This window comes from Solanum tuberosum, unplaced genomic scaffold, assembly GCF_000226075.1.
Source record: "Solanum tuberosum cultivar DM 1-3 516 R44 unplaced genomic scaffold, SolTub_3.0 scf00085, whole genome shotgun sequence".
NCBI lineage: Eukaryota > Viridiplantae > Streptophyta > Magnoliopsida > Solanales > Solanaceae > Solanum > Solanum tuberosum.
In genome coordinates this window covers 179,947-198,154 of record NW_006239014.1, presented here as the reverse complement: position 1 = coordinate 198,154, position 18,208 = coordinate 179,947, and the positions used below count along the sequence as shown (strand labels likewise).

Here is an 18,208-nt window from a genome sequence, read left to right as displayed (position 1 = left end):
CAGACTTTACGGAAATGGGCATAACTTCTTCGTCCGAACTCCGAATGAGGTGAAACAAACTGCGTTAGGTAGCTAACTGAAAGGGCTTTCCATGGATATATTATTGGCCACCCAAATAATTTGTGTGCTAGGAGATATGACCCTCCAAAGTAGACCCTCGAAAAGGCTTCACTTGGAAATTTCGGATTTTGATACGGTTGCTCTAAAATTTGGGTTAGACCTATTTCCCACTCAATTTGACCCCCTAAACAAGAATATGAAGTCGGATTTTCGAAAAACGAAACGGATCTTTTTATAAGTAGCTAAACAAGTTTCCGGACGTCACGATCATTTCTTGACGTTTGACCTCAAATCTCTTTAAACTACACTTCAAAAGCCATTTCTCATCATTTCATTAAGTTCACGACTCCAAACTCATATATGAGGCTCTAGTTTCACTCTATCATTTTCCGAGTCGTTACAGTTGTGGACCAGTTTGAAGTCCTATTGAAACAGGTAGAATGGGTGAAATAAAGGTTTCTACAGCAAGCTGATTCTTTAAAAGCTGAAAGAGAACAACTTCGTGTTAAGAAAAAAGTGCAGTGATATAATTTTAGAGAGAAGGCAGAGAGAAACATGCAAAAGTATAAAGAAGAAATCCAAAAGTATGAGAGTTAAATCTCTCCGTTAAGATTTTAATATGAAAGATAAAAATTAGAAACACTTAAACGAAGCATTCCTCAAATGACAAAGGGTTTAGTAGCGTATGCAGAAAGTTTTAGCTCTGATACCAATTTGAAGAAAAATATTCTATTTATAAACTCTTGTATTTTACTACATTGAAAATATCTAATAAGACACCCCCATTTATAATACTAACAATCAGGGCCAGACCCACGTAGATGGTTTCGGGTGCTCGAGCACCTATTGACTTCGATAAAAAATTTGTGTATATATATTGAAAATATCAAAGATACGATATTAAATATAAATAAGCATCCATTGAACAAAAGCAGTAATGGGTGCACTGATTTTCATTTGAAATATAAGGTGTGCGAAGCAACGCGGGTGAGGGTTTGAATCTCATTAGCCCCATCCATTACTGTGAATTTTGCACCCTTTTTTTTTAACTTTTTCCTTTTTTGAAGGCTTCTTTTACTCCAAATTTTGTACGTATTTTGACTTTTCCTATTCTTAATTAGTTTAGACTGACTAACTTTTTGTTTTTTTTTTATTTTTAACTTTATCTATGCTTTAAAACCTTTTCCACTGCCATCTTTTGAGAATTTTTGTTTAACAAAACGACGAAATCGTTTTTCTTCTTCTTGTTTCAAAGAGAAAGCAGTTAGCCCAACATCAAACTTCAAGCTTTTTTCTTTTCAAAATTAAAATACAAAAGCAAGGTAATAAGATTTGATGTTTGATTAAAGTTAGACAATGAAAAAAAAGGGTTTGGGGAATTAGGTTTGGAGATTTTCATTGCTTATGGCTAGTATTCTTAAGTTTTAATTCTTAAAATAGATTCCACATACTTTTTTTGTCACTTGATAAATAGGTTTAGAGTCTCACATATTTAGCCTTTTGTGATTAAAAATATATTTTTTGAATACTTTTGAAACAATTTTTTTTCTTACCAACTTACTTGATTCAAAAATTAAATTTTAGGATGTATACAAATTGTGCAATTGAAAATTTTGTGCTCATTGACTCATATATTGGTAATTATTGTTTGTGGTGTTGAAAGATCAAATAGATATATTAATTGTTGTTTGGATTGTTGACAGAAAGTTATAGATTTCAATAAAAATTAATTGAATTATGTGAATTAATTATATGAAAAATTTGAATTTTGTTTTGCAGGAAATGGATAAGTATGTCACAAGATCAAAAATTGGGCATCCAAGTTCTAGCTCTACTCATCCATCTATCGCTTCAACCATAGCTTCAAAAATTGAAAGGGAAGCATTTATTTCAAATGTTGATTTAGAATCTATTGAAGCTGATCCGGGAATTAGAAAGCCCATTACAGAATATAATCCTAATATATGTGACGATATTATGAGATATTATATTCTAAAAAGCCTTGCCAACCTAAGGATCATAAATTTTCCTAAAACTAAGTTTGGGAAGAAAATGCGGCAATTTTTTTCTGATTGATTTAATTATTGTAAGTGGTTAGAGTATAGCATAACAAAAGATGCTGCATTTTGTTTGTGTTGCTACTTGTTTAAAAATTAATTTGAAAGTCGTGGAGATGTGGTTGGTGCTGCTTTCAGAAAAAAATGGTTTTAGAGCCTGGAACAAAGCTACTGAAAGATTTAGAGCTCATGTTAGAGATATAAATAGCATTCACAACATGTATTTCAACAACATGTTTGATTAATCATCAGTCAATTCGCACTTCCTTTGATAAAAAATCCAAGAAAGAAAAAAGTGAGTATCGACGTCGCTTGAGTGCTTCAGTTGATGTGACAAGATTTCTCTTGAAATTAGGATTATCATTCCGTGGACATGATGAGAGTTGATCTTCTTCAAATAGAGGTATTTTTCTTAAACTTTCACAATTGTATGGAGATATTAATGAAGATGTTGGAAGCATTATTTTAGAAAAAACTCTAAAAAATGAAATGATGTGTTCTCCAAGTATTCAAAAGGATATTGTTGATTCTTGTGCTAAGGAAACAATCAAATTTATCCTTGAAGACTTAAATGAGAATTATTTTGGGATACTAGTTGATGAATCAAATGATATATCACACAAGGAGCAAATGACACTTGTTTTGAAATATGTTAACAAAGAAGGAGAAGTGATAGCGATTTGTTGGTATTATTCATGTTAGTGATTCATCTGTTTGTTCATTAAAGAAGACAATCTACTCTTTTCTTTGAGATCACTCATTAAGTCCATCCCAAATATGTAGGCAAGGTTATGATGGAGCTAGCAATATGCAAGGAGAGCTAAATGATCTTAAAACTAAGTTGATTTTGAATGAGACTCCAATGGCATATCGCATTCATTGTTTTGCCCACCAATTGCAGTTAACACTAGTGGCTCTTGCAGAGAAGGATTCGAATGTAGATGACTTTTTTTGCTTAGTTATTAATGTGTTAAATATTGTTGGAGCATCTTTTAAGCGCAGGGATTTACTGCGGAAATACCAAGGTGAAAAGTTAGAGGAGTTACTCCTATCAGGGGAAGTGCATATTGGGCAAGGATTAAATCAAGAATGTGGGCTTCAGGGGACAGGTGATACTCGTTGGGGTACTCATTATAGAACATTAGATAATATTATTGTTTTATTTTCATCAGTTATTCATGTGCTTGAATTTACTGGATGCGAGCGTCCAAACAATACTGATAGGCTTGTTGCTAAAACTCTTGTGGATACGATTAAGAAATTTGATTTTGCCTTTATGTTGCACTTGATGTGAAAAGTTCTTATGATGACAAATGAATTGATCTCCTCATTACAAATGATGGATCAATATATTGTCAATGCTATGGGATTTCTTGCTTTTACAAAGCAAAGATTACAAAATATGAGGGATAATGAATTCGAATCATTAATGGATGATGTCTCTTCTTTTTGTGATAAACCTGATATAGTCATTTCGGAGATGGATGCTAGCTACTTTCGTGGGAAGTCAAAGCGTAAAGCTCGACATATTCTCATCATTTGCGCGTTGAAATTTTTTATGTTGTTTTTGATTTGCATCTTCAAGAGCTTAATAATCGTTTTGATGTTGTGAGTACTAACTTACTTCTCGGTATGACTAGTTTGAATTCAGTTAATTCATTTGATAGTTTTGATAAGGGCAAGATAATGAGGTTGGCTGAATATTATATGAATGAGTTTTACAGCAACAAGCTTCGGGATCTCAGTTTTCAACTTGATAGTTTTATAGTTTATGCGAGAAAATAGTCAAATGCCCCCTAACCTATTACCCAATTCCTACACACTAATACTTCAAGGGAGTCCTATTACCCTCTTGAAGTATTTTAAACAGAAATATTGACACCCTTAAGTGTTGATTTGTCATAGCAAGTGTGTTCACTTTCCTGAAAACAAGTGTAAGTCAAATAAATAAATTAAAATTAGTTAATTTGACAACTGCCATTTTTTAATTGGTTACTATATAATTAATAAATTATTTAATTAACTAAAATCATACACTCTCTCTCTAGCCCTTTCTCTTCTTTAATAATTACACCTGTGCAACTGTAGTTTGCCACCGCAACTCTACTAGAAGCACCTATACAATATTTTATCTTCTCATTTTTTCACTTTTTTAATCAACAATATGCTTTTTCATTATCAACACATTCAAAATCTTCCTCTAAAAAAAGACAACATAACCGGAAGAAAGAAAAAGATAACTCTTCCATCTCTTCACCTCGATGGAAAACATTTCGGTCCAATATCAAAAGACGAAATTATAGCTTTTTGTTGAAATTGTTTTTTGATTATTGTATCAGTTTGAGTTTTTTTTTTACTGAAACTGAAAATGGGTATTAAAATTTGAGATTTGACAAGAAAAAATTCATCAAGAAGGGCCATGGAAAAATCAACAAGCGTAGACCTTCCTTTAAAGACAATAATGGCAATAAGATATCATCATAAAAAGATTCAATATTTATGTCAACTTTATTGAATTCAACAATGCCAATTGGGTTTTGTGAAAAATAAGTTACTGGAGAGAAAGAAGAAAGGTGAAGGATGATGGTGTAATGGTGATGGAGATGAATGGATGAGAAGAGACATCTTAGAACAATGAAGAGAAAAATGGGACAAGTTAAGAAGATGAATAGAATGATAATGAAATTGGACAATGGTGGAGGAAAAACAAAAAAATGCATAAAAGGAATGATTTTGGTGATGATTTTTTTTTATTTTTTGATTCTGCAAAAAGTAAGCGTGTGTATTACACTGGGTAAGAAAAAATTGGGAGTGACGTTTTAAGAGTGTCAATATCTCTGTTTAAAATACTTCAAGGGGGTAATAGGACCCCCGTGAAGTATTAGTGGGTAGTTGAGAATTTGGTAATAGGTTAAGGGGGCATTTGACTATTTTCTCTAGTTTATGCTCGTGATTCTGACAAGAGGTTCTTCAACTTGAAGGGAATTAGTGATCTTGCTAAAGTATTGATCAAGTCAGATCTGCATCAAACTTGGCCACTTGTTTATTTGCTTATCAAGTTGACTCTCATACTTCCTGTTTTTATTGCTTCTGTGGAACGAGCTTTCTCATCCATGAAGTACTTTAAAAATAAACTTCGTAATTGTATTGGTGATGAATTTTTGAATGGTTGTTTAGTTTGCTATGTAGAGCGTAAGATATTTGGAAATGTAAGCAATGATGCTATTATTATCGTTTTCAACATATGAAAAGTCGTCGAGCACAATTATGGCTTTAAGACTAGAAGTCTCTTTTTGTAATGATAATATTACTAGTAGATCATTGTGACTTATAATTAGAGGTTGTTTTTTATGATGATAATATTAATCGTTGTTTTATTTTTTTACTTTTTTTATTAAAGAGTTTGAGTTAGTATACGTTTACTTTTTTTATTAAAGAGTTTGAGTTAGCATATATTTACACTATGTGATTGCTAACAGTTTTATGTTAAAGGAAGTGAGCACCCACAACCTTTAAATTCTGGATCCACCACTGCTAACAATCAAAGTAAACTAGGACTAAAATTCTCTCTAACTATTTTCTCTGTCTTTAATTACTTGTCTACTTTTGAATTGACACACCTATTAAGAAAATAAGGAAAAAAAGGACAAATATACCCCAAACTATTATAAATGGTATACAGATACCCTATGTCATACTTTTGGGACTTTGGTGCCCCTGCTGTAAAAAAACTAGAGCATATTTGCCCTTTACTCTAACGGAAGACCAAATAGGAACACGTGACGCAATCCTACGGAGGGACCCATTTGACCAATTAGTTAGACCCAAAATTTAAAAATCCACTAATTAATTAGCCAAACACTGATCTTCAAATAAATTGAAAAACTATTCCAAAATAAATAAGTAATTTTTTAAGGATTAATTTAGTGTAGTAGTGCCACAATAAAATCATAATTTCTTTTACCAAGCTTTTAGAATATGCTTATTTGAAAATATAATTATTTTTCAAAAATAATTACTTTTTGGAAAGTAACATTTGTGTTTAGTAATCATTTATCTAAATATTTTTGTCAATATAAAATCAGCATTTTGTGCTTAATTAATACTTCAAAAGTAAAATAAAATACGATACTTTTTTAGCTTCTAAAAATAACTTCCTCCATTATTCAAAACTACTTTCATCCGTTCTTTTTAAATTGTCATGACTCCTTTTTAGAGTTAAATGATATTTATCTAATATTTTACGATATATTTTTTCATTATATTGTTATGTAAAAAATTGTAATTTATAATACTTTTTATATAGTTTTAAATATCTAAAAAGTTTAGCCGTTTAAAATATCAAATTAATATGATTTAATTTAAACTTTAAAAACTAATCAAATTGAAAAGGAATGAGTAATTTTATTTCTAAAAACTTAGCCAACCACGTCAACTCTCTAAATAAACACGTTTTTTTTTGTCTTTTCCAACATTTTTGACTTGCAAAACTTTTGGCCAAACAAGCTAATAGCTATCAGAAGTATTTTGGGGGGCTTTTATCACTTCCCAAATTTTCAACTATAGTACCTGCTGCTACCATGGCAACTCATAGCAATTTGAAGAATGCCTTGATTGCGTTTCTTGCTCCACTCCCCTCCTTACTTTTCTACCTATCTTTCCTTCGCCATTACCATGAAGATAATCCACTCTACAATTGGTGTTACCACCACCCTCTTCTGTTTGCTAATGTCTTGTTTTTCTTCAATGTCAATATCCTCTTCTATGCCATTGGTTATCTCCAATCTAGTCACTGGGTAATTTTATACTTTTTTTTTAGATTAACTAATTTCAGTGATGAATTTCTTGTTAGATTTGATTTGGGTTTTTGTTGAAATATGGTAATTTGATTTGTATTCCAAATTAACTAGGCTAAGGTGATTTTTGAAGTTATATTTTATCATTTGTAAGCAAAAAGTTTCTCAGGGAAATTGTGCTATTATTGTATTAATATTAGTATTGATTTGATGAATTGGGTTATTGTTGGAATTTGATTTTCAGATGATAGATTTGTACTGGACTGTGATTCCAGTAATGCTAGTGCATTTCTATGCAAATCATCCATTGGCACAGTATAATGTGTGGAGGTCTAAGGTGGTTATACTTTTAACTTGGATTTGGAGTATAAGACTAACTCATAACTACTTCCGTCGCGAGAACTGGCAATGGGGACACAGGCAAGATTGGAGATTTACAGATATGAGCCACCAGTTTGGCAAGAACTGGTGGTGGATCTCTTTCTTTGTTGTTTATTTCTCTCAGCAGGTGATTCTTTATCTGTTTGATTAAATGCCCTAATGAATTCAGTTCTTTGTTTCTTTTCTGTAGCTTACTTATTATACCGATGGCTAGAAACTGTGTAAGTCTATAAACAACAGATCAGCAAGCAGTCATCAATTTATTTTTAAAATGAAACACATAATTTATTCGTGAACTATTCATTCAGAATTGAGGACATTGTTTAGATGGTATTAGAGAATATGTATATGATCATTTATGCAACTTCACTCAATGTCAGACTTCTATTCTTAGTAATTTTGTGGTGCAATGAGAAGAGTCCCATTCATAAAAATTCTAGGGGACATAACCCATATTACTAACTAGAGAAAGGATTTATCGACTGATTTTAAAGCCTACTAACATTGCCTGTTTTAGAATTTTCCTTCCCTATGATATAGCATACCTAATTGCTTTCATAGATTGTCGTGTTGTCTTCAAGTGCTCAATCAAGCCATAAAAGAGTATGCCTCGCAAACAAGAAATGCATTCCAAGTTCTTCCCTCAAAGTTTTTGCTGTTCAGATGATACCATCTCTAGTTTTGATACCACTCACTTTAGTTAGTATTTTTTGCTTGCGCGACCATATAAACAAAAACATTGTTTGCTCAAAAGCATGGTACTGGTAAAGATCATACCATGTTGCATTTTCACTGAAGGACCAACCTTCTTGGCCTTCACCAAGCATTAGCAAACAGCTTTCCAAGCATTTTCGACAGCAAATTTATTGTTTGAATTAATTGTGTAAAATTAAGTCTGGTTGCTGTAATATCTCGAAATGTGACAAATTGAATTTGCAGTTGGTCTGGTGGTGGAACAGAGAGACATTAGTGACTCCTTTATCATCCTCTTATGGTTTTATTTATTTTTGACATGGTTTTGCAGATTTTCCTGATCGGTATATGCCTGCCTATGTATGTTGTCCACTCTGAAGACAAGCCATGGAATAACTGGGATTTCATTGCTGTATTCATCTGCTTGTCTGCCATTATAATTGCTTATTATGCAGATACAGAGCTCTACAATTTTGTGAGCGGAAATCAGAAACTAAAAGAGCTTGGCAAGCCAATGGTTCCCAATCTTGATGAAGGCCTCTGGAAGTATTCACGACATCCAAACTATTTTGGAGAGCAGTTATGGTGGTGGGGACTCTTCCTATTTGCCTGGAACTTGGGTCAGACTTGGACTTTTGTTGGTGCACTCGCTAATAGCTTGTGTCTTGCACATGTCACTGTGCTTGTTGAGAATAGGATGCTTAAGCAAGCCTACAGAGCTGAAGCATACAAGCTCTACCAGAGGACAACATCTGTGTGGATACCATGGTTCAAGTCATCCGCAAAAGGGAAAGATAAGGAAACTTGAGTCTATTTTCAATCTCTTTGGTGTCTTCCTTTGTTAAATGTCCACGATAAGATTTAGAACTATTGAATAAGTAATCTACTAATGTGCGTTTTAATTATGTGTCTTGTACAATTCATTTGCTTGCAACTGTCCCGTGTCATTCATCCAATAGCCTGAAAGCTTGCTAAGAAGAAACAAAAATATGAGGATTGTTCTCCACCAGAAACATGCATAATACATGTAAGAAGGTAGGAAGAAATCAGACCAACTGAATCCAGATACCTCAACATGTATTATATGGTGAAGGGAATTCGAAGAATGGACAAAAGAAACAACCTAATTACTTGCATATATGTTTAAACTATCATCTCGGTACACTTGTAGTTTAGTCCAGCGTAGAACTGAGAATTGTCCCCACTTCTTGCTCACTGTACTTTCTGATGTTGTTTCTCAATCCAAGCCGTGTCTCTTCCTTCCTCCCAATTTGATTTGCATCAAATTTGCAACTGTTAGTAAGCCTGACATACAAAAAAATGAATATTTCTGTAATTCTCTCATTAGAATAGCGACAAGAGAATAATGTGAAACCTTGAATCTCTTGAGATCATGCTAATAGGGAGAGAGCTCAAGAACTTTAAGGTTTGAGCTCATGATTTGTTACTGATGGCAGAGTCATAGGCAAAAAAGTGCTTCATACATATAACTCCCAAGCTGGTTGTAGTAGTAAGTAGATAATATGATGAAGTTGTCTTGGTAGAAATATGACCTGTTTTACTGATCTTACAGATTTCTTCCTATAAGTATCAGTCTCCTTAACAACACATGAAATTTCGTAGCTTGGGCTTAAATCTTTTTATGTTACTTCCCGGAGAGCTGTCAATGGAAAGAAAAGCAAACAATATAGAAAGAAATTTGTTGAATTTTCCATGGCTACACTTAAGATAAAGCTTGATTGAGTAGAAGCATTGAAGATAGTCTTGGCCTGGAGAGTTGGAACTTTAGTTCTGTCTTCTGCGGCAATTTATGAATATGTTCAATCAAATATTCAAGAGTCTTATCCCTGTTTACTTGCAACTAAAAGAACATTCTTATTTTAGTTTGCTTGCAACTATTTCTTTTAAAAATCTTAGTTCAGTTGTTGGGAAAGCATGAGATCTTGAGAATGTAATCTTGATATTCCGTCAACCATTTCTCGTGCTGAACAGATTTATTATGAGAGATCAGGATTTATGTTTGCAATAGAAGGGTCTTTTTTATGAACTTGTTATGGAGTTTTTTTTTTTAATCAAAAGAAGAGAAAAGGCACATTGCTCATGTGAAGAACCAGTATGTGGAGTTTGTAGAGTTCATCGAAAATATGTATATAAAAAAAAAGGAACCCTGTATATATAGCCGTGTTTTTAATAGCATTCATCAATCAATAACAAGTACATCTAGTCTAATCTCTAGAAGTGGAATGTACATGAAATTTGGGCTACGAATTAAACTATGCCTACAAAATTGAAAGTAACTAGTTGCAACTCTATGCCTTGTCTTCTATACCGTTTGCAGAAACTCCTTCTGGTGTAGCTGTTCCTCTGTTAGCGTTGAGGTAGCATCTCGAAACTTCAAGAACAGCAGCAACAAAGGCCAAGGAAGCAAGAAAAGCAATGTAAGCATTCTTCCAAATCCCGACGGAAGCATTGAAGATAGTCTTGGCCTGGAGAGTTGGAACTTTAGTTCTGTCTTCTGCGGCAATTTATGAATATGTTCAATCAAATATTCAAGAGTCTTATCCCTGTTTACTTGCAACTAAAAGAACATTCTTATTTTAGTTTGCTTGCAACTATTTCTTTTAAAAATCTTAGTTCAGTTGTTGGGAAAGCATGAGATCTTGAGAATGTAATCTTGATATTCCGTCAACCATTTCTCGTGCTGAACAGATTTATTATGAGAGATCAGGATTTATGTTTGCAATAGAAGGGTCTTTTTTATGAACTTGTTATGGAGTTTTTTTTTTTAATCAAAAGAAGAGAAAAGGCACATTGCTCATGTGAAGAACCAGTATGTGGAGTTTGTAGAGTTCATCGAAAATATGTATATAAAAAAAAAGGAACCCTGTATATATAGCCGTGTTTTTAATAGCATTCATCAATCAATAACAAGTACATCTAGTCTAATCTCTAGAAGTGGAATGTACATGAAATTTGGGCTACGAATTAAACTATGCCTACAAAATTGAAAGTAACTAGTTGCAACTCTATGCCTTGTCTTCTATACCGTTTGCAGAAACTCCTTCTGGTGTAGCTGTTCCTCTGTTAGCGTTGAGGTAGCATCTCGAAACTTCAAGAACAGCAGCAACAAAGGCCAAGGAAGCAAGAAAAGCAATGTAAGCATTCTTCCAAATCCCAACATCCATCATCTGGAAACCTTTGAAACAATTGAGAATTCCCATTATAATAGTACCATAACCAGTGCACCAGTGATAGATATTCCAATACACCCTATATTTGTGTTCCTTTGATGGCCGTAGACGATGAGCTAACACTTGTAATGTTGCAAGCACTAAAAGTGCACCACCAATGTATCTATGACAAGTGTGTTGCTTAACTGAAGAAGATTGTCTCCCAAGATAAAATCCCAAACCTCCACCAGCAATACCGAGAAAATAAGCTATACTTTGACAATAAATATGTAGATTGAACCACAAAGCTGGATAGTACTCTTGTAATGGTAGATATCTCAGTCTAGCAAGAACAACACCAAGTGGCATCATCATTCCCCAACTAACCGCATTGATAATACCATGTGCAATCTTTATCTTAGACCTTGAATTTAGTTTTACATTATGACTACTAATAGGCACAGTTTTCCCAGAATGGAAATTTAAAGTGCCAAAAGATCTCAAGTTATCTCCTGACATGCCATGACTACCTGGTGTATCATCATCTTGTAGTGGTCCTTCTTGCCAAACATGATTCACAACATTACTTCCATTCATAGGTAGCTCAAACCTAGCAAAGATGATGACTTGTCCGTTGATATTCTGGGCTGAAACATCATGAACCGTAAAGCTCAAGTCACCTTTCACAAGGGTGGTTCCATAGGTGTCGATAGGTGACGTGTATGCTTCGAGAGTACCATCAGAACGTTGTAATGCAACAAAAGCTTGCGAGCCGATCATCCCTGTAGATGTTGGGTTTATAGCCCAAGCAAGCCATCTTCCGTGCTGCCTTTCAGACTTCCTAAAGGCGATATCGACAGTACGAGAAGGCACGTTGTAATTCCAGTGAATAAAAGAATTCAAAGTATGAAGATGGCTGCATGAATCGTAGGATTTTCCATCGAAGTGGAAATCGGAGCAGTTGGTTCGAGCATATGAGGAGAGGAACCATAGGGAGAAAAAGAAGCAAAAAACCAACAGGCCGTTATTAGAGTATGCCATCAAGTACGTAGTTAATTTCTTATGATGAGAGGGTGGTGTATTTATAATATGCGTTCACTAATCCAATTTAGGGATGAGCTAGGTTAGTTAAATTTGGAAGTTACTCACGAATTAGGATCTATAATCCCACTATGAGTGGGAGTAGGAAAACTTAACCTTTTTTTTAAAGATTAGTACTAATTTTTAAACATAAGGTAAATTTTTTTAAAAAAAAATCCGCTTTTAATTTGTATATTTAATTGAACTAATCCCATTTATGGATGGACTAGGCAATACTAAAATTTGGAAGTAAATCACATTATGATGTGAATAGGAGAACGCACTCATATAAAAATATTAGTAAATACTACTACTATCATTCTCTACTATAGAGATGTATAAGATGTCTCAATTTATGAAAAAGTAAGAAAATAGTTTTAGATAGTTGAATCATTTGATGAAATATGTTTATCCAATAGAGCGAAAAAGTACGTACTTTCTAAGTTGTAAAAAATAATGCATATACGAATTGTGGTAAACAATATGAAGGATACAATAGAAAAATCACATATAAATTAGGATTTATGTGTATAAATTAGAACTTGTTGCAACACTAATAGGTATGAAGATTTTACTTGGAATATTTTATTTGGGGAATGTTCATTGATATTTCAAAAAGAATAAAATTGCGGTAAGTTAGGATATGACCCATTTTTAGTTTTTTAAAGATAATTACAATACAATGTATTTGGGTGATTTAACTTATAAAAGTGAAATTTCAAATATATACAATGAAGTAATTAGTCTACAATAAATAGTCTTGTTTTCATTTATATTAAAAATAGCCAAAAATCGTAGAAAGTGTACACGGACTATACAACATAACTTGCCAAAAGTCATAGAAAGTATACACTAACTATACAATATATCTCACATATACATGAGTGATACACTTATATTATGATATACTCGAAAAGCTGAATATAAATTAACTATATATAAAATATACACTGACTAAACACGAAGTATACACTAACTATTCAATCTTGATCAACTCAAAATTACCTCTCTCTAAACGGTTCCAAATTTTAGATACGAAATCCTCTCGATGTTTCAAGTCTTTACGAAGGGGGGGGGGAGAAAGAGGAGGGAAAAGAGGTCATTAATGCCGAAATTGGAAAGAGGAAGAAGACTTTGGCCAATTTCCATATAGGGAAGTGCTAAATGGCCAGAATTATGTGGCCATAATTTGACCAGAATTGTAAAAAGACTAATTTAACCTTTTTCCCTTTTATTACTACTATTTCCTAAGCTTCTAAAAATACGTGTGAACAACAATTATTATGTTTAGTGAGTTAGAATTATTATTAATTATGTGAAGGAAATTATTTATGGACTTTATAATGTGGGACCTATTATAATCTAAGAGAAAAGGACCAAAATTGTCCCTTATCTTTGCCTTAAGACTCAAAATGATCCTTTATCATTTCATATGAGCACTAATAGTCCTCCTTTTTTTGTAAAAATGGTGCAGTTTTAGTATTTCTAACATTTTTCGTCAATTTACAACGTTTAGCTCCTTTTGTCCATTCATTAAGCAACAATGAAGGTTAATTATTAAGGCCACCAAATGAATTAATTTTGAGTGGCAGGATCCATTGTATTTACAATTAATATCACCCTCATATATTGGCTCCATTTATCCATTTACAAATTTACGGAAAAAAAATACTTAGATTCTCACTTGATGTCAGGATATTCATATTGGTGTCCAACTATGTTAGAATCGTGCCGCGTAGGGCTCCATTTGGTTCGTATACCGAGAGCTCGAATCTGAAACCTTTGGTTAAGAGATAAACATTCTTATCCACTACACTACATCCTTTGGTTGTATAGATATACTAAATCCTTTGTCTAGAATTCCAGAAACACGCTTCAAGTTTAAAACAAGAGCTTGTTAGTATCAATTAAGCATAAAATTATAATTTAATAATTATTATTGGGTTATGATTACTCGTTAAGAAAATTCATACATCCTTATAGAATTGATAATATCAGGGAGATAATGATATCGAAGAAATTTTTTTATCGTGCACGGATAGAATTGAAGGTTGGATCTGCTAATTGAAAAGTGCTTACAATAAGAAGTAACAAATTCTATATACAATCTATGATTTGCTGCTATAGCTTTGACTCCATTTAGGGCTTATATCTACCCTCTAGAATGATACGAATAGAAAATACACGGAACAATTAGTTTTTTAGGGTAAAAAAATTTATTTAATTTAATGCACGACAGGCATATAAGCAACTTTCGTTGATGATAGACGGAAAATATTTGATAGACTAAAAATGTATCATTTTTACAAAGAAGGAGGACTATTAGTGCTCCATATGAAATGATAAGGATCATTTTGAGTCTTGAGGCAAAGAGAAGGGACAATTTTGGTCCTTTTCTCACAATCTAACTTCACCTTCTTTTAATTCTTCCTAATTCACTCTTTCTTTGTTCCTTTTTCTTCATCTTTTTTTGTCATCCTTTCTCTTTTCTTTTCCATTACATGTAAAATTAAATTATACAAATTCTAATTCCATAAGATATTTTTGGATACAGTTTTATAAATGATTTTCTAATTTTGAACTTGTAAATAACATTTATTTATTTCTATTATATACAAATCATTCAATTCTAAAATCAAGCACACAAAAAAATATTCGTTAATATCTAATTTCATAACACAAAATTTGTTGGGGATAATATTACATTTGTTTTCTTATTTTAATTTCATTATAGTATATTTAATACACTATCATCAATATTTAAAAAAATAATATGATTTGATTATTTTTTTCTTCACTAATATATTCATTTGAATATTATATTTAAAAAAATAATACTTATTTGAATATTATATTTCATAATCATATTTTAAAAAATAAATAAAATATTTTTTATGATAAACTTTATAGACTATTCTTTTCAGATAATAACAAATCTTTTTTTAATAAATTTTGTACTTTTATGTGATAAATATAGAAAGATAAGTTTCGTATGATAAATTTAATAGTTAGATGAATTTTATGTATTAAATAAGAAAGTAATTTTTCGTGTTATAAATTCTTTTGATATTTTATAGTGAAAATATGACATAACACTATAAATAAGTTAATTACATACAAGGTAATTTTAGAAACTTCCTTTAATGTGATAGTTCTCACAAAGTTCAGTAATATATTTGATACTTTTCACATGTGATTTTTTTTTTAAAACTTTTTTATTTCAATGATTAATTTCAGTCTTAAACATCGTATGTGTGGATTTATTTGCTTATCATTATCTGAATATTTTGTTCATTTAATAAAAAATAAAAATTCTGTATATTTTTTTGTGTATGTGTATAGTTCATATGATATATTTTTAAAAATAAATATTGTGGTTGGTCTACAAGTTTGCTTCAAAGAATGTCAATTCTGGATTGGAAGTGGGAGAGGATAGCCATGGATTTTGTGGTTGGTCTTTCCAAGACTTTGGGAAAGTTTGATTCTATTTGGGTAGTAGTTGATGGATTGACTAACTCAACTAATTTTATTCCGGTAAGAATAGATTATAATGTGGAGCAATTGGCTAAAGTTTATGTGAAAGAGATAGTGAGGTTGCATGGGGTGCCCCTTTCTATCATCTCAGACTGTGGTACCCAATTCACATCCAAGTTTTGGAGGAAGTTACATGATGAATTGGGTACACAACTCACTTTTAGTACAACCTTCCATCCACAGACAGATGGACAGTCAGAGAGGACTGTTGAGGGCATGTGTGATTGATTTTGGAGGGCATTGGGATAAATTCATACCTTTGTGTGAGTTCTCCTATAATAATAGTTATTACTCCAGCATTGATGTGGTACCATTTGAGGCACTTTATGGGAGGGGATGTAGATTACTCATAGGATGGTTCGAGGCTGGAGATGTGAAACCTTTGGGGGTTGATTTAGTGAAGGATGCTCAAGATAAGGTGAAGAGTATTCAAGCTAAGCTCTTAGCCTCCCAAAGTAGACAGAAGAAGTATGTAGACCATAAGGTAAGAGATATGACATTTCAGACTGGTAAGAATGTTCTTCTTAAGGTATCACCCACGAAAGGGGTGATGAGATTTGGCAAGAAGGGCAAGCTAAGTCCACGATACATTGGTCCCTTTGAGGTTCTTGAATGTGTAGGGCCAGTGGCTTATATATTAGATTTACCTCCTAATCTATCTGGAGTTCATCCGGTATTCCATATATCCATCTTGAAGAGATATCATGGTGACGGGGATTACATCATTAAATGAGACTCAATTGTTTTAGACAAAGACCTTCAATATGATGAGGAACTGATTGCAATTCTTGATCGTGATGTGCGTAAGTTGAGGACCAAGGACATCAAGTCCATGAAAGTTCAATGGAAGCACCGTCTAGTTGAGGAAGCTATTTGGGAAATCGAGAGGGACATGCGAGACAAATATCTCCAATTGTTCGTCGATTCAGGTACTACTCCCTTTTTTCTTTAGCTTATTTTTCCTAAGTTTGTCACTCGGGGACGAGTGATGGGTAAATTGGTATCTATCGTAACGACTAGGTTCCGTCGTTATAGAAAAGCCAATGGAAAAAAAATTTAGGTCGAAAAACTTTTTCATAGTAACTTGGAACTTCTCAACCTAGTCCAGATTTGGACGAAATTGGAGTCATTAAAGTCTAGGGATATCTGGTAGCAATTGGTGATCTAATTATGAATTTGATCACAAGAGTAGATATATAAGACGTTAAGAAATTCGTACGACTTTACGAAATTGAATTCGGGTGAGTAGGACTCCCGAAATTGATCTTGGCGTGAACGGATAATTTCTGAGTGTCGTTGGTTGAAGGTGTGTTGTGAAATAGGGTCTTGGAATTATTAAAATAGCTCACTATTTCGTGCAAGCCTCTTTGGCGGGGATTTCTATCGCCAGGGCGGGGCCGCTGTAGTGGGCGAGTGCCGCCATGGCAGGGTAAACGCGACTTAAAGTCAGAAATAAACCCCAAAAACGTTTATTCTGCAACTTTCAAACTTGAGAGCTAAGGAACGAACCCATGAGACTTCTTGACCGTTTTCCACCATTCTTGAGGCTAAAGTAAGATTTTAACTCTCCGAATCTATATTTCAATCCATAGAACGTAATCTAATGGGTAGTTATCAATGTGAAGGGTTTTGATCTGAAAATTATGGTGGAAACAGCTCTAATTGGGATCAAGGGTTTGATCTAGGGTTGATGGAATTGTTAGTAATTCGAGTAATTACTTATCGTTTATTGATTTCCGTATTATATTCATTGTTTGTAGACTAAAAACATGCGGAACGAATTTGGAAAGGGAAGAATCAAGTTTCTTAGGGTTACAAGCTTGTTTCGAGGTAGGTGATGATTGTGATTTTATGATTGTGTGATGTATGTCTGTTCTTGCTTCATTATGATATATGTATGTATGCGAATGTTGCATTATTGATCACATTAATTGTAAATGAGGATATATGAATGATGAATGCCATGAATCATGACTTGATTGTATGATTATGAGAATGTACTTTGTGATTGTGATTGTGGCTTGTTGAATGGATCGGGTAGTTGCATTCTGACACACTAACTTGGATCGATTGCCACGTTCCGGCATAAATATGGGATCGATTACCACGTTCCGACATAAACATTGGATCGGATACCACGTTCCGGTATGCTAACTGTTTGGGTTTGGGTTCCATGAGAGGACCAATGAGTTGACATAATTGTGTATCTTGAGAAATGTGAAATTATACGTTGTTCTTAAATGATGATGATAGTGTATATGTTCGATGTATGCATGTTATTGTATTGTTGTATTGACTTATGTATGTTGCACTTAGTGGGATAGCCGCGTGATCCTAACAGTACAATGTGGTTGTGTACTGATTCTGCACTTGCTCTTTCTTTGTTGAGTACAGGGCATCTTCAGGCGGGTATTGATAGACCTCGCTTAGAAGATCT

General features: G+C 33.2%; 3 protein-coding genes across 3 annotated transcripts; 2 read left to right on the top strand and 1 right to left on the bottom strand.

Moving 5' to 3' along the window:
- Nucleotides 1–2,609: 2,609 nt before the first annotated feature.
- Nucleotides 2,610–3,411, top strand: LOC107060561 (uncharacterized). The gene is made up of 2 exons (XM_015308574.1): nt 2,610–2,803; nt 2,901–3,411. The coding sequence occupies exons 1-2, from the start codon at nt 2,610–2,612 to the stop codon at nt 3,409–3,411; spliced, it is 705 nt and encodes a 234-aa protein (XP_015164060.1).
- Nucleotides 3,412–6,598: 3,187 nt separating this feature from the next.
- LOC102597624 (uncharacterized protein C594.04c-like) lies at nt 6,599–8,921 on the top strand. The gene is made up of 3 exons (XM_006346828.2): nt 6,599–6,913; nt 7,158–7,421; nt 8,319–8,921. Exons 1-3 carry the CDS (start codon nt 6,698–6,700, stop codon nt 8,793–8,795), a joined length of 957 nt encoding a protein of 318 aa, XP_006346890.1. The 5' UTR covers nt 6,599–6,697; the 3' UTR covers nt 8,796–8,921.
- A 238-nt stretch (nt 8,922–9,159) lies between these two features.
- On the bottom strand, nt 9,160–12,198 carry LOC107060560 (cytochrome b561 and DOMON domain-containing protein At5g47530-like). Its single transcript, XM_015308573.1, has 4 exons — nt 11,034–12,198; nt 10,303–10,502; nt 9,637–9,647; nt 9,160–9,292 (listed from the first exon to the last, which is right to left on the bottom strand). The coding sequence occupies exons 1-4, from the start codon at nt 12,196–12,198 to the stop codon at nt 9,160–9,162; spliced, it is 1,509 nt and encodes a 502-aa protein (XP_015164059.1).
- Nucleotides 12,199–18,208: the final 6,010 nt, after the last annotated feature.